Source organism: Ranitomeya imitator, chromosome 6 (assembly GCF_032444005.1).
Source record: "Ranitomeya imitator isolate aRanImi1 chromosome 6, aRanImi1.pri, whole genome shotgun sequence".
NCBI classification, from domain to species: Eukaryota; Metazoa; Chordata; class Amphibia; order Anura; family Dendrobatidae; genus Ranitomeya; species Ranitomeya imitator.
Window position 1 is genome coordinate 298,965,778 of NC_091287.1, and position 25,376 is coordinate 298,991,153.

A 25,376-nucleotide genomic window follows, 5' to 3' on the forward strand; every position below is an offset into this window, starting at 1 on the left:
AGCCAATTTTTCATTGAAAAAGTCAACTGGCGCTCCTTCCCTTCCGAGCCCGTCCTGTGCCCAAACAGTGGTTCCCTCACCCCACATATGAGGTATCAGCGTACTCAGGACAAATTGTACAATAACTTTTGGTGTCCAGTTTCTCCTTTTACCTTTGGGAAAATAAAAAAAATGTTGCTAAAAGATCATTTTTGTGACTAAAAAGTTAAATGTTCATTTTTTTCCTTCCATGTTGCTTCTGCTGCTGTGAAGCACCTGAAGGGCTAATAAACTTCTTGAATGTGGTTTTGAGCACCTTGTGGGGTGCAGATTTTAGAATGGTGTCACTTTTTGGTATTTTCAGCCATATAGACCCCTGAAACTGACTTCAAATGTGAGGTGGTCCCTAAAAAAAAACGGTTTTGTAAATTTCGTTGTAAAAATGAGAAATCGCTGGTCAAATTTTAACCGATATAACCTAGCAAAAAAAATGTTGTTTCCAAAATTGTGCTGATGTAAAGTAGACATGTGGGTAATGTTTATTAACTATTTTCTGTCACATAACTCTCTGGTTTAACAGAATAAAAATTTAAAATTGCAAAATTTTCAAAATTTTCGCCAAATTTCCATTTTTTTTTTCACAAATAAGCGCAAAAATTATCTATCTAAATTTACCACTAACATGAAGCCCAATATGTCACAAAAAAACATTCTCAGAACCGCTAGGATTCGTTGAAGCGTTCCTGAGTTATTACCTCATAAAGGGACACTGGTCAGAAATGCAAAAAAACGGCCAGGTCATTAAGGTCAAAATAGGCTGGGTCATGAAGGGGTTAAGGGGCTATAGTTGTATGGTAATAAGCACAGCAAGTCTTTTTTGAAATACAAACAAAACACATTTTTCCATTTTTATTTAACCCCTTTACCCCCAAGGGTGGTTTGCACGTTAATGACCGGGCCAATTTTTACAATTCTGACCACTGTCCCTTTGTGAGGTTATAACTCTGGAACGCTTCAACGGATCTTGGCGATTCTGACATTTTCTCGTGACATATTGTACTTCATGATGGTGGTAAAATTTCTTAGATATAACGTGCGTTTATTTGTGAAAAAAAAACGGAAATTTGGCAAAAATTTTGAAAATTTTCCAACTTTGAATTTTTATGCCCTTAAATCACAGAGATGTCACACAAAATAATTAATAAGTAAGATTTCCCACATGTCTACTTTACATCAGCACAATTTTGGAACCAAAATTTTTTTTTGTTAGGGCGTTATAAGGGTTAAAAGTTGACCAGCAATTTCTCATTTCTACAACACCAATATTTTTTAGGGACCACATCTCATTTGAAGTCATTTTGAGGGGTCTATATGATAGAAAATAGCCAAGTGTGACACCATTCTAAAAACTGCACCCCTCAAGGTGCTCAAAACCACATTCAAGAAGTTTATTAACCCTTCAGGTGTTTTACAGGAATTTTTGGAATGTTTAAAAAAAAAAAAATGAACATTTAACTTTTTTTCACAAAAAATTTAATTCAGCTCCAATTTGTTTTATTTTACCAAGGCTAACAGGAGAAAATGGACCCCAAAAGTTGTTGTACAATTTGTTCTGAGTACGCTGATACCCCATATGTGGGGGTAAACCACTGTTTGGGCGCATGGCAGAGCTCGGAAGGGAAGGAGCGCCGTTTGACTTTTCAATGCAAAATTGACTGGAATTGAGAAGGGACGCCATGTTGCGTTTGGAAAGCCCCTGATGTGCCTAAACATTGAAACCCCCCCATAAGTGACACCATTTTGGAAAGTAGACCCCCTAAGGAACTTATCTAAATGTGTTTTGACAGTTTTGAAACCCCAAGTGTTTCACTACAGTTTATAACGCAGAGCCTTGAAAATAAAAAATCATTTTTTTTCCACAAAAATTATTTTTTAGCCCCCCAAATTTTAATTTTCCCAAGGGTAACGAGAAATTGGACCCCAATAGTTGTTGTCCAATTTGTCCAGAGTATGCGGATACCCCATATGTTGGGGTAAACGCCTGTTTTGGCGCACGGGAGAGCTCGGAAGGGAAGGAGCACTGTTTTACTTTTTCAACGCAGAATTGGCTGGAATTGAGATCGGACGCCATGTCGCGTTTGGAGAGCCCTGATATGCCTAAACAGTGGAAACCCGCAAATCTGTGAGGGAAAAAAAGGAAAAAGTATTCAGCTCACCCAACAGGAGTCCAAATGCAATGGAAAAATCCGAGCAGGGATAAAACGTCCAGCAAGCAACGTCATGGATACAAGAAAATCTAGAAAATCCAGCTCCAGGAAAGAGAAATAGTCCGTATATAAAATCCAAAATGGCTTTATTGAAGTAACAAGATTAAAAATGTGGACTCCGATAACAAGTGGCTGATAATGGAATCACGTATCAGCTCTCACTGCACTGAACGCATTTCGAACACAACTGTGTTCTTAGTCATCAGTACTGACACCCGGCCGCAATTGGCCGATTGCATATGATGTACTATCCCGTCACTGGGAATTAAGTCCCAGGTCACCTTGACGGGATAGTACGTCATATGGGATTAAGGGGTTAAAATAAACAGTTAGGTGAGCATAATGCCTAATTCCACTGAAGCCATCATCTCCTGTAATAAAACAAACATAATTGGAAACATTAATATCCCTCACCTGTCCGACGTTCTGTCACACGTTGTTATCCATGTCTGGGGATAAATAGTTTTCAACCTGGACGGTGCCAAGATGCGATTGTCCATGCTAAGAACCACTGATGAATGAATAGCAGTGACATCATCGAGGTTACTGCGGATTACTGAGGCCGCGTTCCCAGCCGGAATGAACTGCGGGGACCTCAGCACTGTGAGAAAAAGTCACTAAGTTCACTACAGTTCAGCTCCGTGAGTTCTTCGCAGGTCACCATTCTCGCGCTGATCGCAAGCATAGTAGGGAAGAATGATGAGAACCATCTTCAGCACCCATTGCAGGGGAACAACACAGTACCGCTGTTTCCCAGGCACTGGTATGTGTCACACTGATGTAATCTGTGTGTCATCAGTGTGCACGTGTGTGGGACGTTTTGCGGCTCATGCTGCTATTAAAAAAAAATCATGTCACCTTATTTTGCCCACAGACACTGATGTGCACATACTCATTCACTTGAATGGGTCTGTGTGTAAGTGTCACCACATGTACCAGACACACTGACGTGTGAAAGAGCCCTAAAGGTACAGTGTGGGAAATAGTTTTTTGATCCCCTGCTGATTTTGTATGTTTGCCAACTGGAAAAAACATGAACAGTCTATAATTTTAAGGGTAGGTTAATTTTAACACTGAGAGAATATCAAAAATAAAATTCAGAAAATCATATTGTATAAATTATATAAATTTATTTGTATTTTGCAGTGAGTACTAAGTTTTTGCTCCCTCTTGCAAACAAGACTTAATACTTGGTGGCAAAACCCTTGCTGGCAAGCACAGCAGTCAGAAGTTTTTTGTAGTTGATGATGAGGTTTGCGCACATGTCAGGAGAAATTTTGGTCCGCTCCTCTTTGCAGATCATCTCTAAATCATTAAGATTTTGAGGCTGTCGCTTGGCAACTTGGAGCTTCAACTTCCTCCATAAGTTTTCTATGGGATTAACATCTGGAGACTGGCTAGGCCACACCATGACCTTAATGTGCTTCTTTTTGAGCCACTCCTTTGTTGCCTTGGTTGTATGTTTTGGGTCATTGTCTTGCTGGAAGACCCAGCCACGACCCATTTTTAATGTCCTTGCAGAAGGAAGGAGGTTGTCACTCAACATTTTACGGTACATGGCTCCATCCATTCTACCATTGATGCGGTGAAGTAGCCCTGTGCCCTTAGCAGAGAAAAATCCTCAAAACATAATGTTTCCACCTCCATGCTTGACAGTGGGGATGGTGTTCTTTGATTCATAGGCAGCATTTCTGTTCCTCCAAACACGGCGAGTTGAATTAATGCCGAAGACCTCAATTTTTATCTCATCTGACCACAGTACCTTCTCCCAATCACTCACAGAATCATCCAGGTGTTCATTGGCAAACTGCAGGATTTTAAACCTTAACGGCGTAATGTGTTACCAATGGTTTTCTTGGTGACTGTGGTTCCAGCTGCCTTCAGATCATTAACAAGTTACCCCCGTGTAGTTTTAGGCTGATCTCTCACCTTCCTTATGTTTAAGGATAACCCACGAGGTGAGATTTTGCATGGTGCCCCAGATTGATGTCGATTGACAGTCATTTTGTATTTCTTCCATTTTCTTACCATTGCACCAACAGTTGTCTCCTGCTCAGCCAGTGTCTTACTTATGGTTTTGTAGCCCATTCCAGCTTTGTGCAGGTCTATGACCTTGTCCCTGACCTTTGTAAAGCTCTTTGGTCTTGCCCATGTTGTAGAGATTAGAGTCTGACTGATTAATTGAGTCTGTGGACAGGAGTTTTTTATAAAGGTGACTATGTAAGACAGCTGTCATTAATGCAGGTAACGAGTTGATTTGGAGCGTCTAACGGTCTGTAGGAGCCAGAACTCCTAATGGTTGGTAGTGGATCAAATACTTATTTCTCACTGCAAAATGCAAATTTATATAATTTATACAATGTGATTTTCTGGATTTTATTTTTGATATTCTATCTATCAATGTTAAAATTAACCTACCCTTAAAATTATAGACTGTTCATGTCTTTGTCAGTGGGCAAACTTACAAAATCAGCAAATTATCAAATAACTAGATGGTGGCCCGATTCTAACGCATCGGGTATTCTAGAATATGCATGCCCACGTAGTATATTGGCCAGTCACGTAGTATATTGCCCAGCCCACGTAGTATATTGCCCAGCCACGTAGTACGGTATATTGCCCAGTTACGTAGTATATTGCCCAGTTACGTAGTATATTGCCCAGTCACGTAGTATATTGCCCAGCGACGGAGTGTATTGTCCAGCCACGTAGTACATTGCCCAGGCACGTAGTATATTGCCCAGCCACATAGTATATTTCACAGCGACGGTGTATACAGCACAGAGCCACGTAGTATAGAGACTTAAAAAAAAAACAAAAAAAAAAAAAACATATACTCACCTTCCGAAGGCCCGTTGAAGTCCTGCTATACTCACCATCCGCCGCCTTTCCCGCTCCTCGCGACGCTCCCGGGACCGCTCCATTGCAAGCGTCAGCTTCCGGTCGCAGGGCTGGTATGAGCAGGACCTGTGATGGCGTCGCAGTCACATGACCGTGACGTCACGGCAGGTCCTTGTCGCACACCAGCCCTGGGACCGGAAGCTGCCGCTTGCAATGGAGCGGTCCCAGGAGTGTGGCGAGGAGCGGGAAAGGCGGCGGATGGTGAGTATAGCAGGTTTTTTATTTTGTTTTTTTTAATTATTTTTAACGTGACATATTTTTACTATTGATGCTGTATAGGCAGCATCAATAGTAAATAGTTGGGGACACACAGGGTTAATAGCAGCGGTAACGGAGTGCGTTACACCACGGGCCGTTACCGCTGCCATTAACCCTGTGTGAGCGGTGAGAGGAGTATGGAGCGGGCGCCGGGCAGTGAGTGTAGGGGAGGGAGTAATCGGACTGTGCCCGTCGCTGATTGGTCGTGGCAGCCATGACAGGCAGCTGCCGAGACCAATCAGCGAATGAATAACCGTGACAGAAGGACAGACAGACGGAAGTGACCCTTAGACAATTATATAGTAGATTATTTCCCCCACTGTATATTCCCATCTCTGAGATTCTATCCCAATATGTAGTAAGTGTAGTAGTAATAATATCAGCAAATACCTCCAATTAGAAATGTAGTATAGTTCATCTGATTTGCTATGCCTCTTTTCTCATTGCAGGACCTTGGGTATCATGGTTAAGACTAGTGATGAGTGAATGTGCTCAGATAACGTCTTGGGGTACTTTCACACTGGCGTTTTTTTTAATACGTCGCAATGCGTCGTTTAGGGGAAAAAACGCATCCTGCAAAGTTGTTTGCAGAATGTGTTTTTGCCCTATAGAGTAACATTACCGACGCATTGCGACTTATTGACACACGTCGCAACCGTCGTGCGACGGTTGCGCCGTGTTGTGGCGGACCGCCGTGAGCAAAAAACGTTAAATGTAACGTTTTTTGCTCCAGATGGACCGCTTTTTCCGACCGCGCATGGGTGGCCGGAACTCCGCCCCCACCTCCCCGCAACTCACAGTGGGGCAGCGGATGCGCCGGAGAATGCATCGGATGCGCCGGAGAATGCATCCGCTGCACCCGTTGTGCGGCACTAACAACACTAGCGTCGGAATCTCGGCCCGACGCAATGCGACGGGCCGAATTCCGACGCTAGTGTGAAAGTAGCCTTATCCGTGCATTCTCGGGTGTTATCCGAGTATCTGGGTGTGCTCGTATATTAGGTTCAAGTCCCTGCTTCTACTTGATTTGTGGCTGTTAGACAGCCTGAACACATTTGGGGATTGCCTGTTTATTAGGGAATTGCCACATGTGTTGAGGCTGTCCAACAGCCACAAGTCATGCAGCCGCAGAGGCTCAAACATAATATATGAGAACTCCCCAGCATGCTCTGATAAGACATTATCTGAGCATGTTCGCTCATCTCTAGTTACGACTACTGATATAGTGACAGTTAGCTAGCTGCTAGTGGGTGTAACCATGGATACTTAAGGTCCTGCAATGCCTAAACATGAGGAAAGAGACAGACTATACTACATTTCTAATTGGAGGTGCTTGCTAATATTATTTTTACAATTACTACATATTGGGATAGGATCTTGGAGATGGGAATTCTCCTTTAACAATTTTTAGACTTTTTCAATCAGGTATTTTCATGTAACTAGGTGGTCTTTGCTTACAGGTTGCAGCGATGGCTTCATGATTACAGTGTGCATCACCACTGCAGCCAACTACAGTGCTCAGCACCTCTTCCGATGTCCACAACACAAGCCACTGAGCCCAGTGATTGGCTGCAGTGGTGATATCATGGAAACAGACCCGAGGCAGCAGTGGTGATATGCACTGTGGTTGTGACATAACTGCTACAGCCAGGAAACAAGAGACCAGAAGCAGCGATACAAAGCCCACACTGGATTAGGTGATGTTAAGAAAGTTGCCAGTAATAGTCTGGCTAGTCATGCAATGAGTCCCCCTATTATCTTTATTTTCTTTTTTTTTAGCCTCTTTGCAGCCCCCTTTAGTGTACTTTTTGGTCTAACTATTCCCCTTATTTACAGTCTCAAGTTAGATAAATCATAGCACGCATGGTTTCTCCCTCCTGACACTCCTAATATGCAATGTCCTGAGACTTTCCTGCAGACAGTTGTTACAGCTGAAGACACTGACACTTTACAGGATCGGTGCACTGCCGAGGAGTATTGACTCATATAATGTGTTAAGTTGTTATAATGTAATAAGGGTAGGTGCACACAGTCAGTAAATGCTGCGGATTGGACGCTGTGTACGTACACAGCGTCCAACCCGCAGCGTCCAGATGTTATAGCATAGTGGATGGGATTACAAGAAATCCTATGCCCACTATGCGTCCAGAGACCCCCGCAAATTTTGACAGCAAGTAAATCGTGTAGTTTCTTCATTTTACATAGTCTTTACAATTCTCTAGTAGTCTGTGTAACTCGAAAATCCCTTTAAAGGGAACCTGTCACACACCTCCCCCCCCCCCCCCCCCCAGGCGGTTTTAACCAAAAGAGCCACTTGTGCAGCACTAATGCTGCATTCTGTCAAGGTGGCTTTTATTTGGGGTACCTGCCAACGCTGAGCTATTCGTTTTTATAATTTGCCCCTCATACCTGTAGTTTGTCCGGGGGGGCATGTCTTTCCCCCCCCCTGACACAAATGCCTCCCAGCCATCACTCAGGGCCTCCATGCGCCGCCTCCACTTCCTTCATTAACGTCCCCGGCACCTGCGCTGTAAGTTCCCATCATGTGATGGGCGTCGAAGGGCAGCGCAAGCTGCGCATGCCCGAAAAAAACTTACAGCGCAGGCGTCAAGGACGTTAATGAAGGAAGTGGAGGTGGCGCACGGAGGCCCTGAGTGACGGCTGGGAGGCGTTTGTGTCAGGGGGAAAAGACATGCCCCCCTGACAAACTACAGGTAGGAAAGGCAAGTTCTAAAAATGAATAGTTCAGCGTTGGCAGGGACCCCAACTAAAAGAGCCACCTTGACACAGAATGCAGCATTAGTGCTGCACAAGGTGGCTCTTTTGGTTAAAACCGCCTGGGGGGGTGGCAGGTTCCATTTAAAGGGATTTTCGAGTTACACAGACTACTAGAAAATTGTAAAGCCTATGTAAAATGAAGAAACTTCATCATTTTAGTTAAAAACACCTGGTGGGGAGGTGACAGGTTCCCTTTAACATAAACTGTATTCTGCTGTTATCCATATAGTGCTGTTTTAAATGCATTCTTCTTTTGTAATGACTTTGAACTATATCTCTAGAAATAATCTATACTCAAAGCCTCTTTATAATAGTACTCCACGTATGACCTCCTCTGCTCCCCCATTCATGCTGATATGTGGAGTCTTTGTAAATAGTGTTTGAGTACATGTTGTTGGTAGAAGTGCAGTTCAAAGCAGCTACTAAAGGAGCATGAGCTAGGCAGCTAAAACAGATCTTTCAGCAAGATGTTTCAGACAGAAGAAAGAAATTAAGGCAATGGACTATATTAAAAAGACTACAATACCTGGAGTTTTTTGATAGCTGTAATTTATAATACAGGTCTATATAATTTATCACACATAGGCCCAACATGTTCTAGTCAAATTTCCTTTCACATTGATTCCTCTGTGTTTTATTATGGCCTTTTGGTCCAACAATATATAGGATTAACGGAAATCTGTTAATTCTACAGTATATGTAATTCTTTATAAAACCATAGTTTTTTTTCAATAACTCACTTTAGTTGTCTGTGAATCTGTATTGTGTTTAGCCAATTGGCTCTATGCAGAGATTTTTTTTTTTTTTTTTACTTCTGCTTCCAAAAATGTATGGCTGTCGTCGTTTTACTGTACTTGTCTCAAACGCAAATCAAATCTATTGCTTCAAATGAGATGTGTACAGAAATGTATGCAAATATCAATAATTGGATTTTCTCACCATGCACTTTTAACAAAAGTAACTAGTCACAGTAGCGTATCTTTTTGCATATAAAAGTGGAGCAGAACAGACAATAAGAAGGGGGAAAAAGAAGGCTATGAACTGGAGTTTATTACAACGTATTATTCTTTGCAAAGGCAGTGTATTAGGGTAACATATGTTAAATGAGTATTGACACTAGCATATGCATGGATAAATGCATAAACCAGCAAAAGTCTTGCAGGCATCAAAGCTTTCAGAAAACATACTACTTTCTCTATTTTATATTAACTTTCAAACGAAAAATTCTTAAGGATTCAGTTGCCTAAGGGTAGCAGTTTGGATGCTAGTTACTAAATGCCAAATTGACTTCACTTGACTTTTACTCATAAATTTCTCAGAAACATTGATACATAAACTAGTCTGATTCCAGCTGAAGATCTACTTACATAATTTAATCAGATTCCTTTGAACATTGTGAGGGACAAATCTATTCAGATGACATTTTTGCCTAAAGGGAGCAAAACTATTCAGCTAGTATAAACAAAGCATACTCTTATGCTGTCTTGTACAGATATTCTTATCATAAACCCCCGCCTGGAAGAGGACTTCCATTGCTTCCTCTGCGCTTAGAGCCAACACTGAGAATTTTACTTTGTACATGTTAATTTTATGTGTCGGTATTATAAATTTCCTTTGTCGTAGAACTTTAATAATGATGCTCCCATTAACCCCTTATTGACCGAGCCAATTTTGACCTTAATGACCAAGCCAAGATTTACAATTCTGACCACTGTCACCTTGAGATTATAGCTCTGGAACACTTCATCAGATCCCACTGATTCTGAGATTGTTTTTTCGTGACATATTGTACTTTTTTGTGCCCTTAAATCAGTCCTGTCACACAAAATAGTTAATAAATAACATTTCACACATGTCTATTTTGTATCGGCACAATTTTGAAAACATACATTTTTTTTTTTTTTGTTATGACGTTATAAGGGTTAAAAGTTGATCAGCTATTTCTCATTTTTCCAGCAAATTTTACAAAACCTTTTATTTTTTTTTTATTTTTTTTTTTTAGAGACCACCTCACATTTGAAGTGGGTTTGGGGAGTCAATATGACAGAAAATACCCAAAAGTGACACAATTCTAAAAACTGCACCCCTCAAGGCTCTTAAAACCACATTCAAGAAGTTTATTAACCCTTCAAATGCTTCACGAGAACTAAAGCAATGTGGAAGGAAAAAATAAACATTTTACTCTTTTTTTTTTTTTTTTTTTTTTTTTTTCCCAAAAAAATTTACTTTAGACCCAAGCTTTTTTATTTTCACAAGGGTATCAGGAAAAAATGGAACACAAAGTTTGTTGTGCAATTTCTCCTGAGTACTCTGATACCCCATATGTGGGGTAAAGCGACTCCTTGGGCGCATGGCAGAGCTCAGAAGGGAGGGAGCAGAATTGGCTGGAATCAATGATGGCGCCATGTCGCATTTGGATACCCCCTGATGTACATAAACAGTGGAACCCCCCAATTCTAACTATGACCCTATCCCCAACATGACCCTATTCCTAACCCTATCCCAACCTTAGCCACAACCCTAAGGCTACTTTCAGACTTGCGTTTTTCACAATCCGTCGTTTTGAGCAAAAAACGGATCCTGCAAATGTGCTCGCAGGATGCGTTTTTTGCCCATAGACTTGTATTGCCGACGAATCGCGACGGATGGCCACACGTCGCGTCCGTCGTGCACTGGATCCATTGTGTTTTGGCAGACCGTCGGCACAAAAAAGTTCAATGGAACTTTTTTTGTACGTCGCGTCTGCCATTTCGCGCATGGGTGGCCTGAACTCTGCCCCCTCCTCCCCGGGACATAGACTGGGTAGCGGATGCGTTGAAAAACTGCATCCTCTGCCCACATTGTGCACAATTTTCACAACGTGTCAGTACGTCGGGCCGACGCATTACGACGGCCCCGTACCGACGCAAGTGTGAATGAAGCCTAAGGCTACTTTCACACTTGCGTTTTTAGCAATCCGTCGTTTTGGGCAAAAAACGGATCCTGCAAATGTGCCCACAGGATGCGTTTTTTTGCCCATAGACTTGTATTAGTGACGGATGGCCACACGTCGCGTCCGTCGTGCAAAGGATCCGTTGTGTTTTGGCAGACCGTCGTCACGGAAAAACGTTCAAGGGAACGTTTTTTCGTACGTCGCGTCCGCCATTTTCTACTGCGCTTGCAGAATGGGCAGCGGATATATTGAAAAACTGCATCTGCTGCCCACGTCGTGCACAAATTTCACAACGTACGTCGGCCCGACGCTTAGCGACAGACCCGTACCAACGCAAGTGTGAAAGAGCCTTAGCCTAACTGCAACCTCTGGTTTTTAACGGTGCTGAGGAAGAAGGTCCCTTAACTGCCCCTGTTAAAAGACATATTAACGGTCGTTAAGGAGTTAAAGACCTGTCACTTGCCATAAATATAAATATTTTTTACCTGATGTAAAGGCAGCTTTATTCCTAAATCTAGCATTAATCTATTGTTTCTGCACCTCTTTTTTCCTGATATACACAAAATGGAAGAAAGGGCTGAATTATATAATTCCATTCTTGGCAAATGTTTTCATTATCCTTTAAACTGTTTCTATGGGCTGTCTTCTTGAGGACCATGCCCCTTTGATGAACTGGACTTGATTTATATGCAGCAAAGAGGGTGCCATATCTCAGACACAAAATATAAACAGCAACATTTATACCATGTAAAACATTACATTTTATAATGCCCCCATCGATATATACCTTGCAAATAAGTATTTCTAAATACATATTGCTGCCATATGTGCCTCTGAGCAGCCGATATCGCTGATCGCTCAGTCTGCATCATGTGACCCTGGTTGCAGCCACCACTGACATCCACTGATGTCACGTCAAGGTCCAGAATTCTTTGCTTCACTGGGCTGTGGGCAGAGTTTCACCACACGTCACAGCCCAGTATCAAGCGCTCACTTTCCCTCTCTCTTCGGCTTTCATTGGCTGCAAGCACACGCTGTATACTGGGCTGTGATGTACCATGAAACTTTGCCCAATCCCAGTCAGTTGGGGAGAGGGCCTGCGACTGGCTCACGCCTGGGTGACTGAAGGGTTTTCGGAACTTGACATGACATCGGTGGATATCAGTGGCAGCTGCAGCCAGCTCACGTAATGCGGACTGAGCGGTGAGCGATAGCGCCTCTCACAGGCATATATGGCAGCAGTATGTATTTACAAGAAGACTTACCGTATTTACAAGGTTTAAATCGACGGGAGCATTATACAATGTAGTGGACAAACTTTTTATGTAGCCGCAGTACTAGAGGTAATAAAGTGTATTGAGTGTGTACTCCTGTTTTGTATGTTTTAAGTATAATAACAGGTAAAAGCTAGATTGATTTTGTTCTTTTGCTGTTTCAAGGTGTGCTGCTCATTTCTCTTGCCCTTTGTGCCGATGCTGTAATAGGAAATGTGCAAGAGAAAGCTATGAAATTACACAATGGATCTAACTCCGAAATGGTAAGGGGTACTTCACATTAATATATAATTCACATTACTTGAGTCTAGGAAAAAGAATGGCTTGAATATAGTCCATAACTTTTTTTTTTTTATTGTTAATGTGTTTATTCTTGGTATCTCCTCCTTCAGAGTGAACCACTGTAAAGGATAATAGAAGGGATATATATATTCATTCCAGAGTATACAATTTTATTTTTTCGTGAGGGGCTAAAATACAAAGGAAATGTGTCATCTTTAACTTTTAGCGACCATTTCATCTTCATCTTTTACTTAACTGTTCACAATAACAGTAGTTTACCAATGGTCACACTTATAAAACACTATGTTTGACGAGTGTGACCAATCTGTCACAGGTTTTCAAGCGATGCTACAGATTGTTTGGAAAACGCTAGCATTCTGCAAGCTAATTACGCTTGTAAAACGCTAATGTTTAGCGGGAAAACGCATGCTAAAGGTACCGTCACACTGGACGATATCGCTAGCGATCCGTGACGTTGCAGCGTCCTGGCTAGCGATATCGTCCAGTGTGACACGCAGCAGCGATCAGGCCCCTGCTGTGATGTCGCTGGTCGGGCAGAAAGTCCTGCACTTTGTTTCGTCGCTGGACTCCCTGCAGACATCGCTGAATCGGCGTGTGTGACGCCGATTCAGCGATGTCTTCGCTGGTAACCAGGGTAAACATCGGGTTACTAAGCGCAGGGCCGCGCTTAGTAACCCGATGTTTACCCTGGTTACCATCGTTAAAGTAAAAAAAACAACCACTACATACTTACCTACCGCTGTCTGTCCCCGGCGCTGAGCTTCTCTGCTCTGGCTGTGAGCGCCGGGCAGCCGGAAAGCAGAGCGGTGACGTCACCGCTGTGCTTTCCGGCCGCTGTGCTCACAGCCAGAGCAGAGAAGCAGAGTGCCGAGGGACAGACAGCGGTAGGTAAGTATGTAGTGGTTGTTTTTTTACTTTAACGATGGTAACCAGGGTAAACATCGGGTTACTAAGCACGGCCCTGCGCTTAGTAACCCGATGTTTACCCTGGTTACCGGCATCGTTGGTCGCTGGAGAGCGGTCTGTGTGACAGCTCTCCAGCGATCAAACAGCGACGCTGCAGCGATCCGGATCGTTGTCGGTATCGCTGCAGCGTCGCTTAGTGTGACGGTACCTTAAATCCGCATGCATTTTACCTGCGGCACAGTTACGGAATTGCCGCGGAAATTTCCGGACATGTGCACATAGCCTTAATGAGTTAATAAGTAAGCTAAACCATATTATTTGGTTGGAAAAAGGGGTATATAGAAAGAGAAGAGCAGTCAAGAAATTTGACAACATCTGGGGACCCTGGTTGAATGTTCCAGGCCTACCATTGAAGTACTCCTGAGAGATAACATATGGCAATTTCTGGTTTTATGAACACTTGCGATCTGATCATTCCAGGTTATATTATATAGGTAAGGTCATTACACATACAAACTAATTATTATAACATAATATAATATATTAGAATGGCAGATATTTTAACCCCTCTGTGACCTTAGACGTACTATCCCGTCGAGGTGCCCTGGGCTTATCTGACCCTGGACGGGATAGTACGTCATAGCCGATCGGCCGCGCTCACGGGGGGAGCGCGGCCGATCGCGGCCGGGTGTCAGCTGCTTATCGCAGCTGACATCCGGCACTATGTGCCAGGAGCGGTCACGGACCGCCCCCGGCACATTAACCCCTGGCACACCGCGATCAAAGATGATCGCGATGTGCCGGCGGTGCAGGGAAGCACCGCGCAGGGAGGGGGCTCCCTGCGGGCTTCCCTGAGCCCCCCGCAGCAACGCGATGTGATCGCGTTGCTGCGAGGGTCTCCTCACCTCCCTCCCTGCTCGAGCCCCGGATCCAAGATGGCCGCGGATCCGGGTCCTGCAGGGAGGGAGGTGGCTTCACAGAGCCTGCTTAGAGCAGGCACTGTGAAGGCTGCAGCGCTGCATGTCAGATCAGTGATCTGACAGAGTGCTGTGCAAACTGTCAGATCACTGATCTGTGATGTCCCCCCCTGGGACAAAGTAAAAAAGTAATATAAAAATTTTCCAAATGTGTAAAAAAAATAAAAAAAAATATTCCAAAATAATGAAAAAAAAAAAAAAATATTATTCCCATAAATACATTTCTTCATCTAAATAAAAAAAAAAAAACAATAAAAGTACACATATTTAGTATCGCCGCGTCCGTAACGACCCGACCTATAAAACTGTCCCACTAGTTAACCCCTTCAGTAAACACCGTAAGAAAAAAAAAAAAAAAACGAGGCAAAAAACAACGCTTTATTATCATACCGCCGAACAAAAAGTGGAATAACACGCGATCAAAAGGACAGATATAAATAATCATGGTACCGCTGAAAGCGTCATATTGTCCCGCAAAAAAAGAGCCGCCATACAGCATCATCAGCAAAAAAATAAAAAAGTTATAGTCCTGAGAATAAAGCGATGCAAAAATAATTATTTTTTCTGTAAAATAGTTTTTATCGTATAAAAGCACCAAACCATAAAAAAAATGATATAAATGAGGTATCGCTGTAATCGTACTGACCCGAAGAATAAAACTGATTTATCAATTTTACCAAACGCGGAACGGTATAAACGCCTCCCCCAATAGAAATTCATGAATAGCTGGCTTTTGGTCATTCTTCCTCACAAAAATCGGAATAAAAAGCGATAAAAAAATGTCACGTGCCCAAAAATGTTTTCAATAAAAACGTCAACTCGTCCCGCAAAAAACAAGACCTCACATGACTCTGTGGACCAAAATATGGAAAAATTATAGCTCTCAAAATGTGGTATTGCAAAAAATATTTTTTGCAATAAAAAGGGTCTTTCAGTTTGTGACGGCTGCCAATCATAAAAATCCGCTAAAAAAACTCGCTATAAAAGTAAATCAAACCCCCCTTCATCACCCCCTTAGTTAGGGAAAAATAAAAAAAATGTATTTATTTCCATTTTCCCATTAGGGCTAGGGTTAGGGCTAGGGTTAGGGCTAGGGTTAGGGTTAGGGCTAGGGTTAGGGCTAGGGTTAGGGTTAGGGCTAGGGTTAGGGTTAGGGCTAGGGTTAGGGCTAGGGTTAGGGTTAGGGCTAGGGTTAGGGCTAGGGCTAGGGTTAGGGCTAGGGTTAGGGCTAGGGTTAGGGCTAGGGTTAGGGTTAGGGTTGGGGCTACAGTTAGGGTTGGGGCTAAAGTTAGGGTTAGGGTTTAGATTACATTTACAGTTGGGAATAGGGTTGGGATTAGGGTTAGGGGTGTGTCAGGGTTAGAGGTGTGGTTAGGGTTACCATTGGAATTAGGGTTAGGGGTGTGTTTAGATTAGGGTTTCAGTTATAATTGGGGGGTTTCCACTGTTTCGGCACATCAGGGGCTCTCCAAACATGACATGGCGTCCGATCTCAATTCCAGCCAATTCTGCGTTGAAAAAGTAAAACAGTGCTCCTTCCCTTCCGAGCTCTCCTGTGTGCCCAAACAGGGGTTTACCCCAACATATGGGGTATCAGCGTACTCAGGACAAATTGGACAACAACTTTTGTGGACCAATTTCTCCTGTTACCCTTGGGAAAATACAAAACTGGGGGCTAAAAAATAATTTTTGTGGGAAAACAAAAAGATTTTTTATTTTCACGGCTCTGCGTTATAAACTGTAGTGAAACACTTGGGGGTTCAAAGTTCTCACAACACATCTAGATAAGTTCATTGAGGGGTCTAGTTTCCAATATGGGGTCACTTGTGGGGGGTTTCTACTGTTTAGGTACATTAGGGGCTCTGCAAACGCAATGTGACGCCTGCAGACCAATCCATCTAAGTCTGCATTCCAAATGATGCTCCTTCCCTTCCGAGCCCTCCCATGCGCCCAAACGGTGGTTCCCCCCCACATATCGGGTATCAGCGTACTCAGGACAAATTGGACAACAACATTTAGGGTCCAATTTCTCCTGCTAACCTTGGAAAAATACAAAACTGGGGGCTAAAATATAATTTTTGTGGAAAAAAAATATTTTTTATTTGCATGGCTCTGCGTTATAAACTGTAGTGAAATACTTGGGGGTTCAAAGCTCTCACAACACATCAAGATGAGTTCCTTAGGGGGTCTACTTTCCAAAATGGTGTCACTTGTGGGGGGTTTCTACTGTTTAGGTACATTAGGGGCTCTGCAAACGCAATGTGACGCCTGCAGACCATTCCATCTAAGTCTGCATTCCAAATGGCGCTCCTTCCCTTCCGAACCCTCCCATGCGCCCAAACGGTGGTTCCCCCCCACATATGGGGTATCAGCGTACTCAGGACAAATTGGACAACAACTTTTGGGGTCCAATTTCTCCTGTTACCCTAGGGAAAATACAAAACTGGGGGCTAAAAAATAATTTTTGTGGGAAAAAAATTTTGTTTTATTTTTATGGCTCTGCATTATAAACTTCTGTGAAGCCCTTGGTGGGTCAAAGTGCTCACCACACATCCAGATAAGTTCCTTAGGGGGTCTACTTTCCAAAATGGTGTCACTTGTGGGGGGTTTCAATGTTTAGGCACATCAGTGGCTCTCCAAACGCAACATGGCGTCCCATCTCAATTCCTGTCAATTTTGCATTGAAAAGTCAAACGGCGCTCCTTCCCTTCCGAGCTCTCCCATGCGCCCAAACAGTGGTTTACTGCCACATATGGGGTATCAGCGTACTCGGGACAAATTGGACAACAACTTTTGAGGTCCAATTTCTTCTCTTACCCTTGGAAAAATAAAAAATTGGGGGCAAAAATATAATTTTTGTGAAAAAATATGATTTTTTATTTTTACGGTTCTGCATTATAAACTTCTGTGAAGCACTTGGTGGGTCAAAGTGCTCACCACACCTCTAGATAAGTTCCTTAGGGGGTCTACTTTCCAAAATGGTGTCACTTGTGGGGGGTTTCAATGTTTAGGCACATCAGTGGCTCTCCAAACGCAACATGGCGTCCCATCTCAATTTCTGTCAATTTTGCATTGAAAAGTCAAACTGCGCTCCTTCCCTTCCGAGCTCTCCCATGCGCCCAAACAGTGGTTTACTGCCACATATGGGGTATCAGCGTACTCAGGACAAATTGGACAACAACTTTTGAGGTCCAATTTCTTCTCTTACCCTTGGAAAAATAAAAAATTGGGGGCAAAAATATAATTTTTGTGAAAAAATATGATTTTTTATTTTTACGGTTCTGCATTATAAACTTCTGTGAAGCACTTGGTGGGTCAAAGTGCTCACCACACATCCAGATAAGTTCCTTAGGGGGTCTACTTTCCAAAATGGTGTCACTTGTGGGGGGTTTCAATGTTTAGGCACATCAGTGGCTCTCCAAACGCAACATGGCGTCCCATCTCAATTCCTGTCAATTTTGCATTGAAAAGTCAAATAGCGCTCCTTCCCTTCCGAGCTCTCCCATGCGCCCAAACAGTGGTTTACTGCCACATATGGGGTATCAGCGTACTCAGGACAAATTGGACAACAACTTTTTGGGTCCAATTTCTCCTGTTACCCTTGGTAAAATAAAACAAATTGGAGCTGAAGTAAATTTTTTGTGTAAAAAAGTTAAATGTTCATTTTTATTTAAACATTCCAAAAATTCCTATTAAACACCTGAAGGGTTAATAAACTTCTTGAATGTGGTTTTGAGCACCTTGAGGGGTGCAGTTTTTAGAATGGTGTCACACTTGGGCATTTTCTATCATATAGACCCCTCAAAATGACTTCAAATGAGACGTGGTCCCTAAAAAAAAATGGTGTTGTAAAAATGAGAAATTGCTGGTCAACTTTTAACCCTTATAACTCCCTAACAAAAAAAAAATTGGTTCCAAAATTATGCTGATGTAAAGGAGACATGTGGGAAATGTTACTTATTAAGTATTTTGTGTGACATATCTCTGTGATTTAATTGCATAAAAATTTAAAGTTTGAAAATTGCGAAATTTTCAAAATTTTCGCCAAATTTCCGTTTTTTTCACAAATAAACGCAGGTACTATCAAAGAAATTTTACCACTATCATGAAGTACAATATGTCACGAGAAAACAGTGTCAGAATCACCAGGATCCGTTGAAGCGTTTCGGAGTTATAACCTCATAAAGGGACAGTGGTCAGAATTGTAAAAATTGGCCTGGTCATTAACGTGCAAACCACCCTTGGGGGTAAAGGGGTTAAAGTATATATCATTTTAAAAAAGTATATAATAAATAATACAGATTTCTCTGGAGTGTTGTTGGGGGGGAGAGGGTTGAATTTGTTTGGATGGAGAAAAAAATTGAATTGGAAAGTGACAACCTCATTGTATAACAATATATAATGACTAGATGGTGGCCCGATTCTTACGCATCGGGTATTCTAGAACGTGCATGCCCACGTAGTATATTGCCCAGCTCACGTATATTGCCCAGCCCACGTAGTATATTGCCCAGCCCACATAGTATATTGCCCAGCCACGTAGTATATTGCCCAGTGACGTAGTATATTGCCCAGCCCACGTAGTATATTGCCCAGTTACGTAGTATATTGCGCAGCCACGTAGTATATTGCTTAGTGACGTAGTATATTGCGCAGCCACGTAGTATATTGCCTAGTGACGTAGTATATTGCGCAGCCACGTAGTATATTGCCCAGTGACGTAGTATATTGCCTAGTGACATAGTATATTGCGCAGCCATGTAGTATATTGCCCAGTGACGTAGTATACAGCACAGAGCCACGTAGTATATTGCACAGCGAAGTAGTATACAGCACAGAGCCACGTAGTATATTGCCCAGCCAGGTTTGTCACAGGTTAAAAAACATATACTCACCTTTCCGAGGGCCCCTTGTAGTCCACGGCAGCTTCCGGTCCCAGGGTTGGTATGAGTGCAGGACCTGTGATGACGTCGCGGTCACATGACCGTGACGTCATGGCAGGTCCTTCTGCCATACCATCTTTGCCACCGGAACCTGCAACGGAAGATGGCGGCCGGCGCGAACGACTACGGGGGGTGAGTATAGCATGTTTTTTTTTAATTATTTTTAACATTACATTTTTTACTATTGATGCCGCATAGGCAGCGTCAATAGTAAAAATTTTGGGACACACATGGTTAATAGCAGCGGTAAAGGAGTGCGTTACCCGCGGCATAACGCGGTCCTTTACCGCCGGCATTAACCCTGTGTTAGCGGTGACCAGAGGGGAGTATGCGGGCGACAGGCACTGACTGCGGGGAGTAAGGAGCGGCCATTTTCTTCTGGACTGTGCCCGTCGCTGATTGGTCGCGGCAGCCATGACAGGCAGCTGGCGAGACCAATCAGCGAATGAATAACCGTGATAGGACAGACAGACGGAAGTGACCCTTAGACAATTATATAGTAGATGCAATGTAACACTGAAAATCTGTGTTCTAGTGATCTCTTTGTAAAAACATTGTGTAATTTTTTAATAAAAATGTGATTTAATAAAAAAAATATATATCCCAAACTAAATGATAAAGATCTGCAATAATGGGAACATGCCTATTTAAGGTGCTTATGATGCTTAGACCAAACTGGGTATAATGCGATTGGTAAAATTATCAATGTATGAGGTCTGTACATGATCTTCATGTGCATCCTCTGCTGCCCCTGTGCATAATAATAATGATAGTAATCTTTATTTTTATATAGCGCTAACATATTCCGCAGTTTTGCACACATTATCACCACTGTCCCCGTTGGGGCTCACAATCTAAATTCCCTATCAGTATGTCTTTGGAATTTGGGAGGAAACCGGAGTACCCGGAGGAAACCCACGCAAACACGGGGAGAACATACAAACTCTTTGCAGATGTTGTCCTTGGTGGGATTTGAACCCAGGACTCCAGCGCTGCAAGGCTGCTGTGCTAACCACTGCGCCACCGTACTGCCTCATGTTCTTCTACCCTGTATACATGTGTATGACTGTGTGGCACAGTGTTGTATACTTACAGGAGTGTGTGCGATGGGCCACCAGGACATGCATATGGAGTCAGGGGGCATGAGGGTTATATGTTGCCCACCACTGCCTAGGCGTGTGAAGTCTAATCTGTAAGACGGTGTAGGATATCTTCTGATCCCAAACATCGGTAGACTTAGCATCATAGGCAGATTGAGAATAAGCGGATTATGGGGAACCTCAAAGTTGTAACTCTCACAGTTTGCTTATCCAATACAGAAATAGTAGATATCTAATGCTGGCACCATCCTTAATATAATAAAAGAGCATTCTATTACCTATGTGGTTTTCTAACAAAGCTTATGCACACCTATTTCTATATAGCTTGTTATGGACTGTGAGGCCCATCATTGTGAATGAACTGTATTTTCCCTATTATTATTTTCAGGTTCTGTATTCATATTCCATAGGATTTGTTTACATTTTACTAGGCTTGGCCGTTACCAGTGGATTGACTCCCGCTGTATCATTCTGTTCCAAGGTGAGTACGGAAACAGAGCAGCTTGATTTAAAAAAAAAAAAAAAGAAACAAATTGGCTGGTATACGATTGAGAACTGTATTAATGCAAAGCAATAGTGCATGACAGCATAAAATATACATGTCATGTTATGCAGAGGCTGCAGAATAGGCACTACCTTCAAGCCGTATATTCACTTCAGAAATAATTTTTTTCCTTCCATAAAAAAAACACTGTAATGGCATGTTTTATTTATTCAGAATTAATACATTACTTGGGTTGTATATTTACCGGGTGCATTCATTTTATAATGTCACCTTTTCTCATTTTACACCTAGACCAGAGTGCATCAGACCCTATATCCTTTCAAATATTTTGTCCTTGTCTGGATTATTGGAGGCTGTAAGATGAATGCACTTTTAAAGGCGACATAGACATCACATTAAGAGATTAACAACAAAAAACGATTGGGAAATGTGTGTGTAGATATATAATCTAACACCTTCTTGATGCCACAACTTCTTTATTGAGGGGTGTGGGTGTATATATACCGTATATACTCGAGTATAAGCTGACCCGAGTATAAGCCGATGCACCTACTTTTGCCACAGAAAACTGGGTAAGCTTACTGATTCGAGTATAAGCTGGGTATGCATTGTCCCCGCATCCCTGTCCTGCTATGCATGGCTCCCCCTTCCCTGTCTTGGTATGCATGCCTTCCCATCCCTGTCATTGTATGCATGCCTCCCTGTCATTGTATGCATGCCTCCCCATCCCTGTCATTGTATGCATGGCTCCCCCTTCCCTCTCATTGTATGCATGCCTCCCCCGTCCCTGTCATTGTATGCATGCCTCCCCATCCCTGTCTTTGTATGCATGCCTCCCCTTCCCTCTCATTGTATGCATGCATCCCCCTTCCCTGTCCTGGTTTGAATGCTGCCCCATCCCTGCCCCTGTCTGCGTGCCTCCCCTGTTCATTCCCTGTCTGCATTCCTCCCCTGTTCATTCCCTGTCTGCATGCCTCCCCCGTTCCGTCCCTGTATGCATGCCTCCTTATTCCCTATCACTGTGTGCATGTTTCCTATTGAAAAACAAAAAAACATCATACTCTCCTACCTGGGTGCTGGCACTGCATCTCGTTCCAGCCGCCGCCTGCCTGCAGCTTTTCTTGTGCTCAGTGGTCATGTGATACTGCTCATTAAGGTAAGGAATATACGCTCCACACCTATGGGAATGGCGACGTGTCCATATTCATCACCTTAATGAGCGGTACCACGTGACCGCTCAGCACAGGAAGAGCTGGCAGCCGGAAAGTGATGCAGTGTCAGCACCGAGGACGCGCAGGTAGGTGAGTATGATGTGTGCGCCGGCTCCTGGCATCCGCGGCTCCCCCTCCCACGCCGGCTTTCTGTACCGTGACTCGTGTATAAGTTGAGGGGGGCATTTTCAGCACACAAAAAATGTGCTGAAAGACTCAGCTTATACACGAGTATATATGGTGTGTGTATGTATGTATGTGTGTGTGTGTGTATATGTGTATATATATATATATATATATATATATATATATATATATATATATATATATATATATATATATATATATATATATATATATTCATTTTCAATACCATAACTGCAACTCGTCGGTGAGAGAAAAAATTAATAAGTATATATAAACACACTTCTGAAGCCTTGCTATGTGTAACACAGGCAATCAGATGATCGCAGCTTCTAGTATTCCATAGAGATTATTGAAGCAAGTAAAAAGTAAAAAAAAGTTTTAAAAAATGAAAAAATGTAAACGTTAAAATCGCCCTCCTTTCATCCCATTCAAAATAAAACTATTAAGGCTGTGTGCACACGTTGCGTTTTTTTCGCGTTTTTTTCCCGATAAAGCTATAAAACCGCAAAAAAACCGCATACAATAAGCATCCCATCATTTAGAATGAATTCCGCATGTTTTGTGCACATGATGCGTTTTTTTCCGCGAAAAAAACGCATCGTGGCAAAAAACGCAGCATGTTCATTAATTTTCCGTTTTTTTTTGCGGATTTCCCACTCCAAAATGCATTGGGAAGTGTCCGGAAAAAAACGCGGCAAAAACGCATCAAAACCGCGGCAAAAACACATGCTGTTTTCTTGCAGAAAATGTCCGTAATTCTCAGGAATTTTCTGCAAGAAATCCTGAACGTGTGCACATAGCCTAAAAAAGACAAACACATTTGGTATCGCTGCGTTTAGAAACGCCCAATCTATCAAAATATAAAAAGAATCCGATCGGTAAATGTCGTAACGAGATAAAAAAAATCAAAATGCCGGATGTATGTTTGTTTTTTTTGGGGGGATCATCGCAACATTGCAATAACAGGCTATCAAAACATCTACCCAAAAATGATATCAATAAAAACATCAGCTTGGCGCACAAAAAATAAGGGTAGAAACCTCCATTCTATCCTACATTGTCATCATGTCAAGTGCAAACACCTTCTGATGGGTTGTTTAAACCCTGTTTGACTACGTAAACTTGGTATGTAGCGTTTAACGTATTTTTTTGGATTATAAGACACACTTTTTCCCCCCCTAAATTTGGGGGGAAATGGGTGTGCGTCTTATACTGCGGATATGGGATGAGAGAGTACCCGGTGCTGCTGTGAGGGTGTCCGATGCTGCGGGAAGCTCTGCCAACATTTTGTGAAATCCCAGAGATCTCATCTCCCAAGATCTTGGTGCCGAGATCTCCATCTGTGCATGTGCTGTCACCCTGTGGCCATTTTCCTGGAGTCCACCGCACAGGAAACCATGGAACTGCAGGGGGGCTTTGGCCTTTCACAAAATGTCGGCAGAACCCCTGCAGCAGCATAGGACACCCCCCGCAGCAGCGCCCGGCACGTTCAGCAGCACATAGGAACACCCCCTCATCCCAGCCTGCAACATCAGCCCCACTCCTGCCTCCTCCAGCAGCGACCCTGGGACACCCAGCTCCACTGCAGCGACCACCCCAAGTAATCAATAAGATGCATGGATTATAAGAAGCACCACCATTTTATTAAAAAAAAATCCTATTTTTCGCCTCAAAATTTGGGGTGCGTCTTATAATCCCAAAAATACAGTAATTACACTTGCGATACAAAATGGATAACTATACACCATTCTTTGAATCTGCCAGGCTATGTGAGCAACACAATGAGAGAATATCACATCTCCTGGGATTATGTTTTGGAGTGGCATAATGTATGGTAGACAGAGCTTTGATTGTAAATAGAACTGCCACCAGTAGATCTTGATGACTTGCGTTCATCATGGCAGAACATTCCATAGGCAACCATTACTAACATCATAGATGGCAGCCCAGGTGTGTAAATACGTGCATTGCTTCATGTCACATAGTGCTAATACTGAATTAATCGGGATATTTTGAATTTTTTGTTTCCTTTTTTTTCCATTTGCGCAGTGGTTAGCATTTTAGCCTTTAAGCTCTGGGCTACTGTGTCCAGATCCCTTCAAGAGCATAACCTGTGTGATTTCCATAGTTCTACTTCTTTTCCTTGTTGGTGTTTCAATTTCACTATCAAGGAGTGTGTATATTATATAATTTTCATATTCGCCGCAATAATGATTTGCTTGGTAAAGCAGAAACTGATGGTTCTTTTTTCTCCTTTTTAAAATGTTAAAATATATATTCTTTGTTATAACTTTTCTGACTCTTCTCCCTTTTTTTAGTTTCCATTTCAGACATACGGTTATGCATTCTTTTTCTCCCTCACTGGCTATTTTGGGATTTCTTTCGTTCTCGCATTGATTAAAATTTTTGGAGCTCTAGCTGCTGTGACAGGTAATTTTCTTCATGCACCGTCCCCGTACAAATGTATGCTGCTGACAAACACATGAACACGACTCTTGATAAGTGGCGACCAAGAAATCAGATAAAGGGAAAGATGAATAGCAGCTTTCTATAAATATGTATGGTTTATAATACAAAGAGATCTGAACATGTCCTGGAAAAAGGTGGTACTTGTTTGTTTGTTTTTGTATTCCCATATAAAAGAATATGCCTTGTGAACCATGCACAATGCAATTCCACTATATAAACCTTGTGTATTACTAGAAATACAATCTTAAAGTAATTGTCCAAGCTAGAGTTATCAAGGCTGCTGTCTTTGTATGTGACTGCGGATTTGTGAATCCTCCCATTGTGAGCCGTTGGAATTCTCCAGTGCCTAATGGTGGCCGTTCAACCACAAGTATGTGATTTGCAAACAAGCAGTCACGTGCCGACTCACGCGCAGCCGGCCATGTC

The 25,376-nt window shown here is 42.6% G+C and overlaps 1 protein-coding gene across 2 annotated transcripts in view; it reads left to right on the forward strand.

Moving 5' to 3' along the window:
• SLC35B3 (solute carrier family 35 member B3) overlaps window positions 1-25,376 on the forward strand; it is a 157,724-nt gene that overhangs the window by 122,471 nt on the left and 9,877 nt on the right. For both annotated transcript variants that reach the window (XM_069730679.1, XM_069730680.1), the window contains exons 6-8: window positions 12,555-12,652; window positions 21,007-21,099; window positions 24,800-24,911. In XM_069730679.1, the coding sequence (XP_069586780.1) occupies window positions 12,555-12,652; window positions 21,007-21,099; window positions 24,800-24,911 (303 nt within the window). The remainder of the gene's footprint in view (window positions 1-12,554; window positions 12,653-21,006; window positions 21,100-24,799; window positions 24,912-25,376) is intronic.